The sequence below is a fragment of the Rhipicephalus sanguineus genome, chromosome 2 (genome assembly GCF_013339695.2).
Source record: "Rhipicephalus sanguineus isolate Rsan-2018 chromosome 2, BIME_Rsan_1.4, whole genome shotgun sequence".
Taxonomy (NCBI): Eukaryota; Metazoa; Arthropoda; class Arachnida; order Ixodida; family Ixodidae; genus Rhipicephalus; species Rhipicephalus sanguineus.
This window is the reverse complement of record NC_051177.1, coordinates 54,228,743-54,245,384: the sequence shown is the minus strand read 5'-3', so window position 1 is coordinate 54,245,384 and position 16,642 is coordinate 54,228,743. Positions and strand designations below refer to the sequence as shown.

General features: G+C 45.3%; 1 protein-coding gene across 1 annotated transcript in view; it reads right to left on the bottom strand.

The window, feature by feature from the left end:
* LOC119382970 (nascent polypeptide-associated complex subunit alpha, muscle-specific form) overlaps nt 1–15,788 on the bottom strand; it is a 32,178-nt gene extending 16,390 nt beyond the window's left edge. Inside the window, exons 1-8 of the mRNA XM_037650908.2 lie at nt 15,614–15,788; nt 14,931–15,003; nt 14,740–14,791; nt 13,832–13,925; nt 7,398–7,462; nt 6,312–6,782; nt 3,692–3,903; nt 2,423–2,507 (exon numbers count right to left, since the gene is read on the bottom strand). Coding sequence (XP_037506836.1) covers nt 2,423–2,507; nt 3,692–3,903; nt 6,312–6,782; nt 7,398–7,462; nt 13,832–13,925; nt 14,740–14,791; nt 14,931–14,983 — 1,032 coding nt within the window. The 5' untranslated portion in view covers nt 14,984–15,003; nt 15,614–15,788. The remainder of the gene's footprint in view (nt 1–2,422; nt 2,508–3,691; nt 3,904–6,311; nt 6,783–7,397; nt 7,463–13,831; nt 13,926–14,739; nt 14,792–14,930; nt 15,004–15,613) is intronic.
* Nucleotides 15,789–16,642: the final 854 nt, after the last annotated feature.

The window sequence follows — 16,642 nt, the reverse complement described above, 5'->3', positions numbered from 1 at the left end:
CGTTGCTTTCCTTACACGGTATAATTGTGGAAACATATATTAGGCATTTCTTGAAATTACGTGTAAGCATACCGATTGAGCAACATTGTAGACGTCTTGTATACTGTGCAATTTCTGTGCACGCCAATACACTCCAGGTGGTTTAAATTACCCGGAGCCCTCAACGACGGCATCTCATACAGTCTGAGTCGCTTCGGGAAGTTAAACCCCACAAAACAAAAACAAAGCCAAACAACGTACACACGAAATTATACAGACACGTATGAGACCCGGGCCTAATACGGGCCTGGCTCAGGCCCGAGCCCGACCCGAGCCCAAAGATCACTGGCCCGAGCCTGGCCCGGGCCTGATCCAACAATCCCTTACCCGGCCCGCGGGCTGGGCCCGGGGCTTTCGGGCCGGCCCGGGCCCGTGCAGTGCTCTAATTCACCTGTCCTTGATTTGATACTCATGAACCGAAACAGTGCTTCTTTGGCCCCACCACCAATGAGCTACTCATACGAACAGCTAAAGGCAAGCTTCCTGCAACGGCTTGCCACTAGAAACAAAGCTTTATGCCAGTCATACTGTCATGCCATTAGGCTTTATCGCAGCTTTGCCACGCATCAGCAACAAGAGCTATGGTTAGGCAACAGGCCAACATACAGACCTATTCACAGTGCCCATACAATAGTTGGCAAGCTAAAGAACAACACCAGTGATGAAACCAAGGGCACAGAAGTTGAAATTGGTATGGCGCCAACGCTATTGATGGCCACAATCTTTATGTTGAGCATGGAACACAATCAAGTAATCAAGCAATACACAGTACAGCGTCCAAAACTTTGCCACTACGCTCTGGTTCTACGGAGAATGCAGCCCTTCTGCATGTGGTCGTTCATGGCACGGCACATTATGACAGCTCACAAACACAAGAAACACACTGGCAATGCTATCAGACCGCAGGAAGCATGGCATGGAAGCACATCCGATGATGAGCCAATGCAACTTCTCTAAGCAATGAACGCAGACCTCCGAGGCCTTAATACATTGTCATAGGTCATTGTCATTTTGAAATATACATGGTCTGTTCCAAAAGTTCCCGGAATTTTTTTGTGATAAACAATTTATTCAGTATTAGTTTACAACCTCTTCAAAACTTTTCAAAGTACTCTAACCCTGCTTTGATGCACCGTCACCAACGCTTCACCCAATGACTGAAGGCGCCATGGAAGTCAACGGGAACCTCCTTCAGCGAGGTTGTCACAGATGCTTTTACAGTCTCCAGCGTCCCATGCTGAGTTCCTTTCAAGGTTCTTTTGATCACTGGGAACAAAAAAGTCCAGTGGTGCCTGATCGAGGCTGTATGGTGGCTGGGGCAGCGTTAACACACCCATTCTGGCCAGCAACACGGAGACAATGAGCGAAGTGTGGCTCCTCGATCTCATTCGTCAGGACTTTCGGCACCATTTCCGCACAGACTTTCCCTATTTGAAGATCCTCCGTCAAAACACGAACGATTGTTATGAGTATTCCACACACCTCTGTGATAATTCGGACACTTCATTGCCGGTCCTTGTCCAAAACTTTGCGCACTTTTGGAACCGAGTCGTCCATTTGTGGTTTCGACGGGTGTCCCGAGCGGTCGTCATCATTGACAGACTCCTAACCTTCCCAGAACCTCTTGTTCGATATGAAAGTTTGGCTTTCTTTCATTGCGTCGTCACCGTAGGCTTTCTGAAGCCTTTCGAGCATCTCCACCCTGTTTTTACCCAGTTTCACACAAAACTTGATTGCATAATGCTGCTCCCAAAACTGGTCCCATTTTTTTTCTCGACGAGGGTGAAGTAGATGACTCTGCGCAAAGCACAACCTGCCAGCAACTGCCTGCAGGCAACAAAAACCGGACTCGTTTTTAAGCTTATATCCTCCTCTAACTTCTCTGCCCAAAGCACCGCCCCACCAAGCAGCGTTACTGGCTACCAGAAAAAATTTTGGGGAAATTTTGGGAAAGACCATGTATATCTCGAAGACCATGCTTTTGCTCGCAGGACCCCCAAAATTGTGATGGTTGTCTTGCGCTACGTTTGGAGCGCGAGCGCAATCACTATGCGGGAAGGAAAAAAAAATCAAATCAAAACAAATTTCGGGCATAGGCATTTAGAGATCAGGCTGCTAAGCAGGACTGGATGGGATAAAAGCATGCCATCCTTGCATGAATGCGGCACATGACCCGGGTGCAGAGCGAGAGATGGGCTGCTTCCTGCAACGGCGTGGGAACTTGAAATTAGTAGTGAAATTGGATGGGGTGCTTGCTCAGAATTTTACAGTAATCTGCTTGACAAGCAGTGTTCTGCAACCCCGCCATGCCATTTTTATCATGTCCTGCCTTTGACAAGCTTCCGAGGAAAACAGCAGTGAACGGCTGCCAGCTTTCTCTCACCTGTTGCGCGCTATCCTCTTCAAGTGGCGGTGCTGGCGGTGGGTGCATTGGCGGAGGTGGAGACCACTCCTCCTCAGTTGGAGACCTACACAAAGGAAAGATCACCTTAGCAACCACCATGTGCAATCTCTTGAAAGGTGTCACTATGCTCACAATGCTGTTATTTTCTTTCCAGCAGCAACATTGTTAAATGGCATCACATAAAAGTTCTGTTGCAGTGGCCGAGACCAGAAAGTTGTGGCAACTGATAACAGATGAAAGCCGTCACGTCTGAGGCGGCACTAAGCATGTTTTCATTACAATGTACTCTTTGTACATTGCGATGTGGAAATGTAGAAGGGTAATCACCGCTTAAATTTTCCTCATGGCTGAGACTCACTCGAGCTAACAGTAAAACACATGAGGATAGAATGAAAGGAAGAACACCAACAGCGTGACCACAGGCATCACGTGAGCCTTCTGTATGGTTCGCTGGCTTGGGAGCTGCCAGGGTGCAGCCAACAGCTCCCAGTTTGACAGATGTCGGTCCCCACAAGAAAAGTACACAGCACAGTAGACTTGACACATACTCGAGGAAACACAAATTTCATTTATCTCACCAGAAAATATCATTATCAACAAAATTGGCTTTAAGAACTCAAGAACATGTTAGGGTTGTTCCTCAGGCTAGCTGGCACATTGTAAAAGCGTAAAATATAAAAAGGAAAGGCACAAAAGCACATGACAGCGCTGATGTTCAGCATGTGTACTGCACAATGTGCACAGGGATATAAATGAGCAAGGGCAATTACGGCACCACATATTGCAGGGGATATCGCTTAACGAAGCTCTACCGTGTACGTAGGCAGCCATCTATGAATTCTATCTTATCTAACAGATTAATTAATGGTGTGCTCATACACCGTGTGCCTTTATTTCAATTCTGCAGGTTTCATAGATAAGAAACAGAGCACAGAGACACCTGCCCACATTCATGGAAGGGCTGCAGCAAGTGATAACAGATTCCAGGCAATTTTATCACGACGTCCTCCCCCATGCTTCTATACATTTCAGTGTGCGGTATGCAATCTACACACATGCTCAATGACACAGTACTGTCATGTGCTTGCTTTCTCATGCAGTCCTTTATGCTGTTTTAGACTGAAAAACGAATGTCTGTAAACTACCTGGCTTATTAAGACAATTTGGATGATTAGGTGACCGGATAAAATGGAATTTACTGCACCACCAAAAGCGTTAGCCCCTCGCTTAGGGTGCCAGCCCAGTCACCTGTCGTGGCTATCAATGCTGGCCTCGGGAAAGTTCCAGGGGTCACTTGAAGCAGGCAGGCTTGCCTCCTGGGACAAACTGGGCAGGGATGCGTTACGGGGAAAGTTCCAGGAGTCGTCCTGCGCTGCGTCACCAGCACCCCCTTCACGGGACATTCCCCAGAAAGTTGTCTGCGAGTGGGGCAGGCCACGCCCTCCAGCCCATGGTGCATCCTTCGAAAAAAAGCAAAAATCCAAAAGCACTGGAGCACCCACTGATTACTATTTATACCATTTATTCACAAATGCATTAAAGGCCAACTGTAACGAAATTTCACTTTGGCTGAATCTGTTACGAGTAAGTAGCATACAATACTGAAGCATTCTTGACAGGACTACAGGACCGGTAATGGTATAGTTTTCTTGTTAGCAACCTTGAAACAGCTACAAAGCAGACAACTCATGCACTTGGTCGCTGTTGCTGTGATGTAGATCCATGCACACTGTCTCTGAGATGCATCATCGCCCGCTTATCTCAGAGGAGCCGGGAACTATTCTAAGGAGCTGGGCACTATTCTAGGTTGTGCCCTCTACACAAGCCCCTGCTAACCAGTGATAGCGGCGTTCTTTTCGGTTTCAGCATCAAGAACAGCCATTTTTTTTGTTAGCTTTCTCCTTACGCTTCGCCCTGCATTTCAAACAAAAAATTTGGATGGAGGCTCATCTAACAATATGCTCCCTGAAAGTGGGCTTTTTATGCTGTCTAAAATTTGTCTGCAATTGGCCTTCGAAGGTACACCAAAGTACACTGCGGTGAAACCCTGACATCCCCTTCCCACCCCTTGTAATACTATACTACGCAAGAGTATACTATGCTTTACCCTCTCCCACAGGTCGGCAAACTCACTCGTGAGTCAACTCACTTAGACTCAGATCGGGTCGTGAGTCTGAGTGAGTAGGGGCGAGTAATATTTGGGTGAGTTTGAGCCCAAGTGAGTGCGGTTGCGGAAAATCTTAGTGAGTCTGAGCGAGTCTGGTTGAGGAAAATATTCGCGAGTCTGAGTGAGCCCTAAGCTATATAAAAAATATATTTTTATATATAGCTCAAAAAATATATCTTTTGAGTGAGCGCCACCTTCTATTGCCGACCTATAGTCCTATCCACTCATCTTCAGCATTACTATCAGTCTTATATCGGCTTACGTTTATAGTACTCAAGTCTATTCACACATATGTCAACGCACGAGCATTCATGCGCCACCTCAATATTTATTGATCAGAGGCGCGAGTTCGGAGTGTGTGTGTGTTGGGGGGGGGGGGGATTTTATGACCAACCCCCGCAAATTCTTCCGTGGGAAGTTGATAAAATATCTCATGTGAGTTGTGTACTTAAAAAAAATGACCTTACTGGATTGAAACCGCTCATTGCATGTATTTGAAGGTACAAGATCAAAAGGCGTATCAAGCACCAATTATGCGAGATACTACTTGCTTTAAAGAGCACTGGCACCATGATCGAAAAAGCTCATTTTACGTTAACGGGCTCATGAGTCAACTCACTCAGGCTCACTCCAGACTCAGGTCAAGCCACGAGTCTGAGTGAGCCCGGCTGAGTAATATATTGGCGAGTCCAAGTGAGTCCAGTTGAGGAAAATTTTGGCAAGTCCGAGTCCGAGCGAGCTCTCAGAGCAAAATATATTTCTATAGTGAGTCTGAGTGAGCTACAATTTTATTGCCGACCTATGCCCTCTCCCCTTCTCCTTTTCCTCCTCTGCATCCACACTTCCCTTTCCCACACCCTTGCTATACAATACTATACATGCCTATGCTATGCTTTCTTTCTCTCTGTCTATTTCTCTCTATCTCTTTTTTTTGTTCTCTTTCCCATAGCAACGCAATCATATAGTTCCCATAAGTGCTTGTTCTACTAGTTTGCCTAGATAGCCGAGTGGTTACGATGCTCCCCTTTGGATCATGATTACGCGGGTTTGAATCCCTCCTCACTAAGAAATTTTTTTCACCAAGAATTTCCTCTCTCGTCCATCAGAGTTATTACATCCCACGCTGGACAAATTGGCACAAGTGTTCTGGGAGCAAAGCAGAAGATGAGGACCAAGAGAGCTCGTGCCAGTTCATGATGATGACGATTTCTGTTCGCGACTCACGGGGCTTTTCCGAGCTTAACCAGCTCCGCTGTTAAAATTTTGGTGTCAGAGGTTCTTTAATGAGCATAAATGTGCTGCGGGTTCATAACGGTGAGAAGCATTTCAGCATTTAAATCACTATATCTAATTAAGTGATTATGTGTGTGTTATAATGCAGTTTCCCTGTAGTACTGTGACCCTGCAAGTCAAGTCGCAGATCACGTGTGTGCTTACATTCATTTTACTTCACTGTCAATCAACATGCCACTAGCTTGCTGTGTGCGAGGCAAGATGAACACTTTCGTGGCTTGGACAAGAGCTATGGAGGACAAGCAATTTAATTTCTCGATGAAGCTTTCCAATGTAACAAAACCAAAGCCCCGTGATACTCATGATTCCCACAGTGGTCAAATGTTTGCAGTACCAGATATCTACCCAGTGATGTAGGAAGGACACCATTTTCTCAAGCACTACAATTTAACTGGTCACAAGTCATACCTGCATGGGGGGCACATCCAAGTCAAGTAGCGACACGGGGCCTCCGTTGCTAACACCTGGACCACCACCCGATGCTGCGCTGCTGGCACCTGATGAGCCACTGTTCACCGAACAGGTCGGTGACGCTGGCGGAGAATCAAAGCTGATCAACAGTGCCCCATTGTCCTTGCCCGTGGCACCAGAAAGAGGCACACGATGTGGCGGCACGGGAGGTGCGGGTGCTGCACCTTTGCGAAATGAGCTTCTGACGGCACCCGCAATAGGCTGCTTCGGTGCAGGCCCCTTCTTTGCTTGCGCTCCCTTCTGCTGTCCCTTTCCGGTCGAACCAAAGAGGTTCAGCTGGCCTCGTACAAATCCAGTGCGGCGAGAGAATAGGCTAGAAGACGTCCCATTTGGCACTGCAGTCCAAGAAGGGTCTTTCTTCGCCGATGAGCCGAAAAACGCATCAATGTCTGCTGCTGCAGCGTTGCTCTGCAAGAGACAAGGGTAATCACTCTATTAAATTTCCAAATTGAAGAGTATTTTCAATTATTAGAATGGGAACATTAACATTGAGAGGAGTTAAGGCAAGAAAATCTTCCATTTGCTTCAAATCATGCCATGCTACTGTGTAGCCTATCACACAAGTGCCTTGCACACAGAAATATAAACCAAGAAAAAAATATTTAAAATTAAGTGCCCTTACAGCTGTGTCAGAGTGTGCAAAACTAAGTGACCCTTGCAATTAGATACCAGGTCAATGCAATACCAGGTCAATGCAATGTGCTATTCAGTTGCAAGCTGCATGCACTGGCCGTCACAAAAAGCTAGTTAACTCTTGACTCCAAAGTTCAGTACTCCTCTGTGAGCAATGGAACAAGGACTGAACAGAATGAAGCAGTGCAAGGAGAATGGATACTCATGCTTATACCGAACTGTGGTTGAAGAAAAAAAAAAAAAAAGATACAAGGGACAATGCTGGTATACCGAGCCCTGTAAGAAAACTTTCGCAATGGCTCAACGCTGATGATGTGCTCAATAGCTTTTGTAAAGTAGGCACAATTGTGCTTTTTCAGTGGCAACAGTGTGCATTATGTGTACACTTACGCCAATGTGAGATTCACTGTGTGCCGAGTTCCTTTGTGAACGCAAGCCACCAACCTTTGGTGGTGCTGCAAAAGAAACAAAAACAACATTACAAATTGCACACAAAATATATTTACGAATCGCTTAACAAAAATAAGCCCAGAGGCTTAACAACAGGATCTACACTGAGTACAATACAACAATGTTCGATCAAGGCTTCCTAAATCTAGTATCTTGCGCTGGAACTGAGAATCTGAACCATAATGTACAAGGGGCAACACAGTAGAATGAATCCTCCACTGCATGTCATGTGCCACATGATAACAAAGTATGGTACATGGTCAAGTATGTCTCGACTCAAACAGACAACCAGTACGCAAGCCGTACACAGCATGAAGCCTCTATACGTGATGCCAGTTTTGAGTAATACGTTAGGTCAGCGATGCTTTCAGTTAGTTACTGGTGGGTGTGTTCAGATAAGAACGTCGGTGCATGTCCGTCGACCCCCTGTAATTTCGCCGAAAAAAATATATTTCGTTGTCCGCGTCCCCAAGACCACAAAACCACTTTTAGTCTCGTGGAAAAAAATTTCACCTTCCTTAAAAAAATTTAGAAGTCTCCACTGAGCCGCAACCGCCTTTTTCGAATTTCGCGGAAATGGGATTTCGATGAGATGCCACAAAAACACTATTGCAGCTGTAGGTCTGACGAATTTTCTCTACATACTACGGATAGTTTAAGTTGACGAAACATTATTACTTTGCAGTTTTGATGCTATTCTTTTAAGAAAAATATTCGCGAAATCGGCACAATGTTCAATAATGCTCAAATTTAAGATCTTTTTTCTACGCGCGTGTAAGCGCCAGGCTTCCCAAAATTTTTGAGAACATTGCCATATGTTAGCTTAACAAATACGCTGAACGAAATCGCTGAGAGTGACTTGAAACGTTAAATACGCTGAACGAAATCGCTGAGAGTGACTTGAAACGTTAACCAGACATGTTCAACTGAGGACAAGTCTCTAAAAATGCAATATTTCGAAGGTCATTTAAAAAAAAAACACCATCTTCAATTTTCTTTAAACTCTTGATAACCAAAGCCAAGCACGTGTTCTAACTTAATCTGTAAAAACATGTTGCATTATTTTTGTGAGGTAGGAGTTATGAAGCACGAAAAGTGGCCAAATTGACGTTAACTGAGTAAGCACAACATTGAGCGAGCATGGAGCAATAATTTCTATTATCATTATTTTTAGGTCGTGAATGTGTTCTGTGGATTGACAGATTGATAGAAAAAAAGAGGAACAGTTGGTTCTGAAGAGCAAATTATTACTACATTTTACTCAAATCAAAAAAACTTCTACATGGGTCCCAGCCGCTGAGCATGCCGCGATGCTGAGTCACACGCTTCGCAGGAATCGCTTTCAAAATCTTTCGCGCATGCGATCCTGCGTACGGCTCACAAAGGAGGTGGCTGGAGAGGATCCACGGCTGGATGTTTATCGCTTCCCATGGCAAGTCGGTAATGTGATAACGCAGACGGTGCGCGGCGGCACAAGCCTGGAGCTAGACTGGGAGCGCTTCTGGAGCCCGACCGCGCTCGCGCGCTCCCTAACAAAAAAGAAAAAAGAACATAAAACACATAAACTCTTCATAACTAAAGCCAAGCACATGTTCTAACTTAATCTGTAAAAACATGTTGCATTATTTTTGTGAGGTAGGAGTTATGAAGCACGAAAAGTGGCCAAATTGACGTAAACAGAGTAACCACAAGATAAGCGAGCATGGAGCAATAGTGTCTGTTATTATTTTTAGGTCCTCAATGTGTTCTGTTGTGCTCGAGGGACAAGAGCTTGACAGAGAAACCAATGAGTTGCCTTAAAGTGCAAATTTGTTGATGTGCGTGCGTGCACGCGTCGAAGTTTTGGTCCATACGTAAGGACTAACCGCAAGATTTCTAGAAATGTAGTCGAGTCATGCTCTCGGAAGGAACAGTTTATTTACCCCTGATGTATACACAGGGCGTCAGAGTCACAAGTCATACTCAGACAAGTTACACAGTCACTCATGTCCCTGAAGCAGTTGTGTTTTTTGCTCCTGGTGAAGCAACCTTGTGATCTTGATTACATACGGCAAGGGAGGCGCCTTGCGCTAAGTGTTAGTGGCACCCAGGGTGACCGTCGTGGAAAGCCGCGGTCATGCGAGTACCACCCACAAGAGTTCACAACACTTTTTACAATTAGCAGGTGCATTATTGTTGGTTACGTTCAGTGTCATGTCTTCTTTGTTACGTCTGTATCACTGCGTTCTTCGGAACGATGCTTCCTGCTTCTTTACACGAGGCATGGTTATCACTCAATAAAATTAACCTGATTTCGTAATGAACGTTTTTCATTTTGTAGAGAATCATTTTTAGCTGAAGAAGCTCCGCTGTGGAGTTATTCTTGTTTCATGCGCTGAAAAGCAGCGCCTAATCCGGCACTTTCTTCTTTGGACATTTGGCTGTTCTTGCAACAAGCAATTCGTTGCGCTCTTGGCTGACGCGCGTCCACTGCCACATGTGCCACGACTGAATGCCATGCACTGGACGGATGCACTGCCACTTCTTTGTTTTCGTTTCCCTGAAGGCTTTCAACTTGGAAGGTGAATCAGCGTCGCATTCTGTAGCTTTGTGTTGAGAACATCCACCATGTCTTTCGCGCACTTAACTGATGTGGCGGAGCTGCAGAGGTTGTGTAAGGTTGCGTGATGCTTGACGACGCCCCCAATTCAATCGCAAGCATTCTTGCCGTGCCCCGCTGCGGAAAATAGCCACTGCACCGAGGCGTATTCGGTAGCTGTAAGTTCGTGAAGCTGGTACCTATTCTTGAAATGGTTCGGGGCACCATCACTGACGTATGTAACATGTGCATATGAAGGAGCAACACCCTCAAGCCACTCGTGCACCTTTGCGAGAGCGTAGCATGTGTGGGCGGAGTCGTGGCTAGTGTCATCGCTTATAAGAGCGCAGCTGCGGGTTCCTTTTCTAGTCGTGACGACACATGTGGAGATGGAGACTTGGGTTTTTTGCCAGTGGTATGACTGAACTTCTCCCGGCAGAACAACGGTCCAGTTTTCTGCGAAGTCAAAATGCAAGAGGACGCAGCCTTTCTCGGGGGATTGTTTTGATTCGGTAATGGCTCTGCCCTGGACGCGCCGAATGTACTCGTGCGGCACCCATTTTTTAAGCACTGTTGAAGGTGTTGCACAAAATCGTCCGGACTTACTTCTTTTTTGACCAAATCTCCTTTCTGCCAGGTTGTGAACACAACTTCCTCTTCTTCTGGGATCCCTAGATCAGGCGCTGTAATAACTTGAGGTGTGGGGCACGAGTCACACAAGAATAGAAAACACCGTCTGGACGGCGGTTTACAAACGGTCAAATCACGAAGGTCTTCGACGCTTTTTTTCTGACCAGTGGCTATTTCTAAGGCCCGTGCACTTAGCGTTTGCACAGTATGTGCAGACGCAAACTTCGTGAGGCGCAGTGTACACAACCCATTTCGGCTTCAAGGAGGAGCACTTCGTGAGCCCGATACCTGTGTCAGGGTGAGCCTCTTTAAATAGACAAAATATTTACCGAATGGACCTGGTCATCAGCCGTTTTGAAATGTACTCTTTTTGTCCATTAGGTGTTATTGCAATGACATCTTTCTTGTTTGGGCTTTGTTGGGTGCAATTGAGCTCATCTTCAGTATAGTATTTCATTGCTGCCTGCATGTCTTCTGGGTTCAGTTTTGATCTGGTGTAGAGGTCCGGACTTGACCACACCCCATGGGTGTCTCTGTATTTTCTGGATTTCCGAATGAGGTGCCGAGTTGCGGATGGAATCATTTCTCGAATCTGTTGATGAGAAAGGTTCACAGGGAGCAATGTCAGGAGGCGGCAGCGTTCATGATATGATTCGCAGGTGTCGAACGCGTCCTTTAGGTTGCGCAGCCACTCGCGACACGTGTTGCAGGTTTCCGCTGAAGGACCAGGTTCCTCTGTAGTGCCGTACGCTGCTGTAAGGCCAGCAGAAATTGTTCTCGAGACAGCAGCCTCGATCTCCGCTTTCTGACGCTTGGCGTAGGACACTCGGCAATGTGCTTTCAATTTCGCCGGAATTTTCAGGGGTGTTACGTCAGTTGTCTTAACGAATACGTCTAGCTCTTCGACAGCATTCTGTTCAGGAACAAAATTTTCGTCAGAATGAGATGCATCCGGAGACACTACGGCAATCTGTTTGAAGCGGTTGAAACAGTTCTGGCACAAAATGTCGATTTCTCTGATGGATAAGGCTTCTTCTGGCATGCGCTTCCTTAGTAAGGTGACATTCAAGTCTTTCACACATCGAAAGTTCCGCTTGTAGGCAATCTTCTTCTTATGCCTCTTTAGGTAGTCGGCTCAAAACGCTCGCTCTGAGCTCCACAACATGGCCATCAATATCAGGGGAGTGCAATGCGCGCATGTGTACTCGCTTTCGTCGACCAGCAGAGGACTGCCGGGTTGTCGACAACGAGCCAGCGTAAGTGAAAGCCGATGTTCTCTTATTACTTCGACCTTTGTGAAGCGAGTTGATCTGTTTCTTGTTTATGTTCTTTCTTTTTTCTTTTTTGCTAGGGAGCGCGCGAGTGTGGCTTGTGCCGCCACGCACCCACCGTCTGCGTTATCACATTACCGACGTGCCATGGGAAGCGATAAACATCCAGCCGTGGATCCTCTCCAGCCACCTCCTTTGTGAGCGGTACGCAGGATCCCATGCGCGAAAGATTTTGAAAGCGATTCCTGCGAAGCGTGTGACTCAGCATCGCGGCATGCTCAGTGGCTGGGACCCGTGTAGAAGTCTTTTTGATTTCCGTAAAATGTAATAATTTGCTCTTCAGAACCAACTGTGCCTCTTTTTTTTCTGTCAATCCGTCAATTCACAGAACACATTCACGACCTAAAAATAATGATAATGGAAATTATTGCTCCATGCTCGCTCAATGTTGTGCTTACTCAATTAACGTCAATTTGGCCACTTTTCGTGCTTCATAACTCCTACCTCACAAAAATAATGCAACATGTTTTTACAGATTAAGTTAGAACATGTGCTTGGCTTTGGTTATCAAGAGTTTAAAAAAAAAAAAAATCGAAGATGGTGTTTTTTTTTAAATGACCTTCGAAATATTGCATTTTTAGAGACTTGTCCTCAGTTGAACATTTTTGGTTAACGTTTCAAGTCACTCTCAGCAATTTCGTTCAGCACATTTGTTAAGCTAACATATGGCAATGTTCTCAAAAATTTTGGGAAGCCTGGCGCTTATACGCGCGGAGAAAAAAAATCTTAAATTTGAGCATTATTGAACATTGTGCCGATTTTACGAATATTTTTCTTAAAAGAATAGCATCAAAACTGCAAAGTAATAATGTTTCGTCAACTTAAACTATCCGTAGTATGTAGAGAAAATTTGTCAGACCTACAGCTGCAATAGTGTTTTTGTGGCATCTCATCGAAATCCCATTTCCGCAAAATTCGAAAAAGGCGGTTGCGGCTCAGTGGAGACTACTAAATTTTTTTAAGGAAGGTGAAATTTTTTTCCGCGAGACTAAAAGTGGTTTTGTGGTCTTGGGGATGCGGACAACGAAATATATTTTTTTCGGCGAAATTACAGGGGGTCGACGGACATGCACCGACGTTCTTATCTGAACACACCCTGGTCAATATCGGTGCAGATCTTTACAAAAAAATCTTACTCTCAGTTCCCAAAGAAGATCAAAACTGCTAGTTTTACCCTGCCAGTCTTAGTCACCGAATTACCATTTTTCTTCACTGCACAGTTCTCTGTCGAGCTACAGCTGTGGATTGTGCATTATCTATGTGCCATAAAACGATGTACATAAAACTGCATGAAAAAAAACTGCAATCCTTCAGGTTGTTAGCGCGACATAAAACCAAGCCTGACATCAAACCGAGGCACGACACTGAACCCACACTTCGGTGACATTTGACAAAGGTTGGAAATCTCGTCTGCATCAACAGGCATGTTAGAATTATTCCATGTATACAGCCCGTCACACACAAAACAATGCCTGCAATTGTTTATTAAACAGTAAGGCATGTGCACGCTTCAAATATGAGCCGTTCCTTTCAGAGCACCTTTTTTGCAGGACTAATACCACGTAAAACGAGTGTGCCATAGTACGTGCCTGTTGAGACATACTATTCACAGATGTGCCACTACAGTAGACTAGCCTATGTACCAGTTTTTATTTGAGAAATGTAAAGGACTTTTGCTATAGAAGGTCATTGCACAGAGACTAATTCTGTGAACTGGAATGAAAGGAAACATGAAAAAAGAAGGAGACAACAGGGCTCAGCCCAGAAAGAAATTTTGGCAAATGGCTTACAATGAGGTAAATGACAAAGCGGGCAAATAACTGTATGGCACTCACGAGGCCTTGGAGGCGGCTTCTTCTTGGGTGTGTGAACGACCTTGGGTCGAATAACTGTGGGCCGGCTCGGTGCAACACCATTCTTCCGCTCGTTCTGCAATAAGCATATTGGCAGCATTCTTTCTCCCTTTCGGAACTGCATATATGCATGCAGTATCTTCTGCTAGTTTACAGCAGGGCTAAGAAGATTACATTCGCAAGAAAATACTCCGATGTGCTCGCAAACAAATATAAAATCCTACATAAATACTCTACAATATGATAGGGCGATAAGTGCCTTAGGAAAGCATTCCCGAAAGTACCAGGGCTCACCTACCGTCGCAATATAAAGCTCGAAGATATGTTAGTGAATGGAACAGTAAACCTTCAGCACAGTACATAGCTTGCTCTTGGCCCAGGTATACAGTTGCAGAACCTTCCAAAATGACATTTTTGTCAAAAGCAATTAAAGTGATCATGTGAATGAATTCAAGAGATGATAGGCTGATCAAGAGGCAAAATTGACAGATGCCAGATTTACACCCACAGTATCGATGCCTAAAATCATAACGGAAGTGAATCAGCGTTGACTGTGTTGTAGAATAATAAATTATCCAGTATTAAGTGCAGCAGCAACGAAGCCAAGAAACTTGTAATCTAGGATTTGAACAGCTGCTCTGTCAACATAATCATGCACTCCTTACTGCCACAAGAAAAGCATTTAATTGGATTTATATTCACTTGCATGCAATGTTAGAAGACGGGAAATTAGTTTCATGCATCACTTTTTACACTCAGAAAAGAGTAAGAGTTGCACATCAAAGCTTACTTTGAAAAATGCAGCAGTTAGTCGGGTATTAAAGCTTTATTTTAACGGTTACAACTAAGCAATGGCAAATTTAAGCGAAAATTGTGCTGTAACGGCTTACCTTGTTGTTGTTGCTATCTCTTTGAGCTAGTGAAGGCGCTTGAGATTGTGCACTGAAATGAACGTTGAATGAAAACCTGTGTATGCTAGTGGCACGGCGTTTCGGAGGCAGGGTTTAGTTGACAGCATGGACAAAAGTGGAGTACTTTCTAGAACCAACTAACGCTGTATTTGCCAACTAGGCTGTCTTACCTAGCCTTCGGCACTGGCGGTGGAGGCGCAGGGCGGAGCGGTTTTGTGGCCATAGGCGCACATAAGGTTGGAGCTGCGACCAGGAAAAATGAAGAGAGAACAGCTGAGATGACGTACAGACTGCTCTTGCAAGCGCTCACGAGGAAGTCACCGCGCACACTATTCACGGCTTCCCAATATTCCGAGTCTCGCGCTTATCTAGGCAGCAGGCTGATGGAAGTCGATAAGCAAAACGAAACGGAAACGAGAGCACAAGCGAATTTAATTGCTCGGATTGTGCTCCGGACGCGATAACGGAGCTTCCATTTGCTCGCACAGTAGGTAGCCGACTCGAACGTACTGCATCGATAAAACCGTTCAGAAAAAAAGGCGGTTATGCGCGCTTGAAACCTGCGAAGTGAAACACTCCAACGAACTACGCGACCTGACGTTTGAGTAGACAACACCTGTCGCGTTGCACAGGGTGACATCCGCAACCAAGGACGCACATGTCGGCGGAATGAGGTCAGAAAAGGGCACAAAGCCAACCGAAATTTCAAACACGAGCGTAGGAAGTCAATGAAACTACGTTTTCATGATCTGCGTGGTCGACTCCTTCCGTTCACAGCAGCTAAACAGATGCGCCTGATCAGCAGAGTGTACGTCGAGCGGCGATGTGATACGGTACACTGTATTGAACTCACCTGATAAAGTTCTGTGTACAGCGAGTCGAACAGCGAAGTAAACACGCCTAACAATCACTAACACAAGTTAGCAATTGACGACTCTCGAGTATGAGGCTGCTCCACCAACGGTCAGAAACTCACGCACCTACGCCATTATTAAAGGGGTACGATGGTAGCGCCGCCTGCCCATGAGAATTTGGCCAAGTTCCGCGTCCAATACACGAACTTTTCAAAACTCTCCCTTAGGGAATGATGGCAGAAATAGTGTTTCACGACCTTTCACAATATAAAAATAAAGGAAAACGCTTTTACAGCTTCTACACTTCTCATTCACAGTAACGACGAAGTTATTTTGTAAAAGACACAAAAATGTTTGGAGCACGGTGTGAAAATCCTTGCACAGCGGTAATTTGAAGCTCTGCCAAACCCTTTCAAGATAAAAGCCAGAGAAAGTAGCAGCAAGCCGAACCTTCAGTTGCTGTCAGGGCAATCAAAGGTACGTTGGGTTTTAACGGTTTTACCTCGGGGGTGAGAGCGCCGAATGGAGCGCGGTGGGTGGGACATGGGTGGGATAATTGGGGATCACGGATGTCCAGAGAGAGAAACCATAAAGAAACATTCACTTTTTGCTTTTGCGTGATTGGTCAAAGTCGTGCTTTCATCATCAAAAGCACTGTTCTGACCATTTACACGAGAGCAAGCGAACGGTTAACTTTCCAACTGTTCACTTATCCCATGAATAAATGTGTTCAAAGCCAAATGCCCGAGAGCGCTGTAGAGAATGCTCGAAAGCGACCAGTCGAATGTGCCATTGAGCGTTCCAATTACCGCCGGGACAATATGCGTAGTTCAAGCAGGGCCACGTGGGCCTCACTCCCCGTGCCCCCAAAATAATAAAGAATTCCTGCAGCGCTGAGGTACGACTATACACATATAATAAATATGGGGTTGTGATATCAGAATTTGGAAGTTTGTTTAAGCAATGTTCATTCCAGTTACATGTCTATAACAAAATGCAACCCCGAATTAGGGCAACTAAAGTATGCG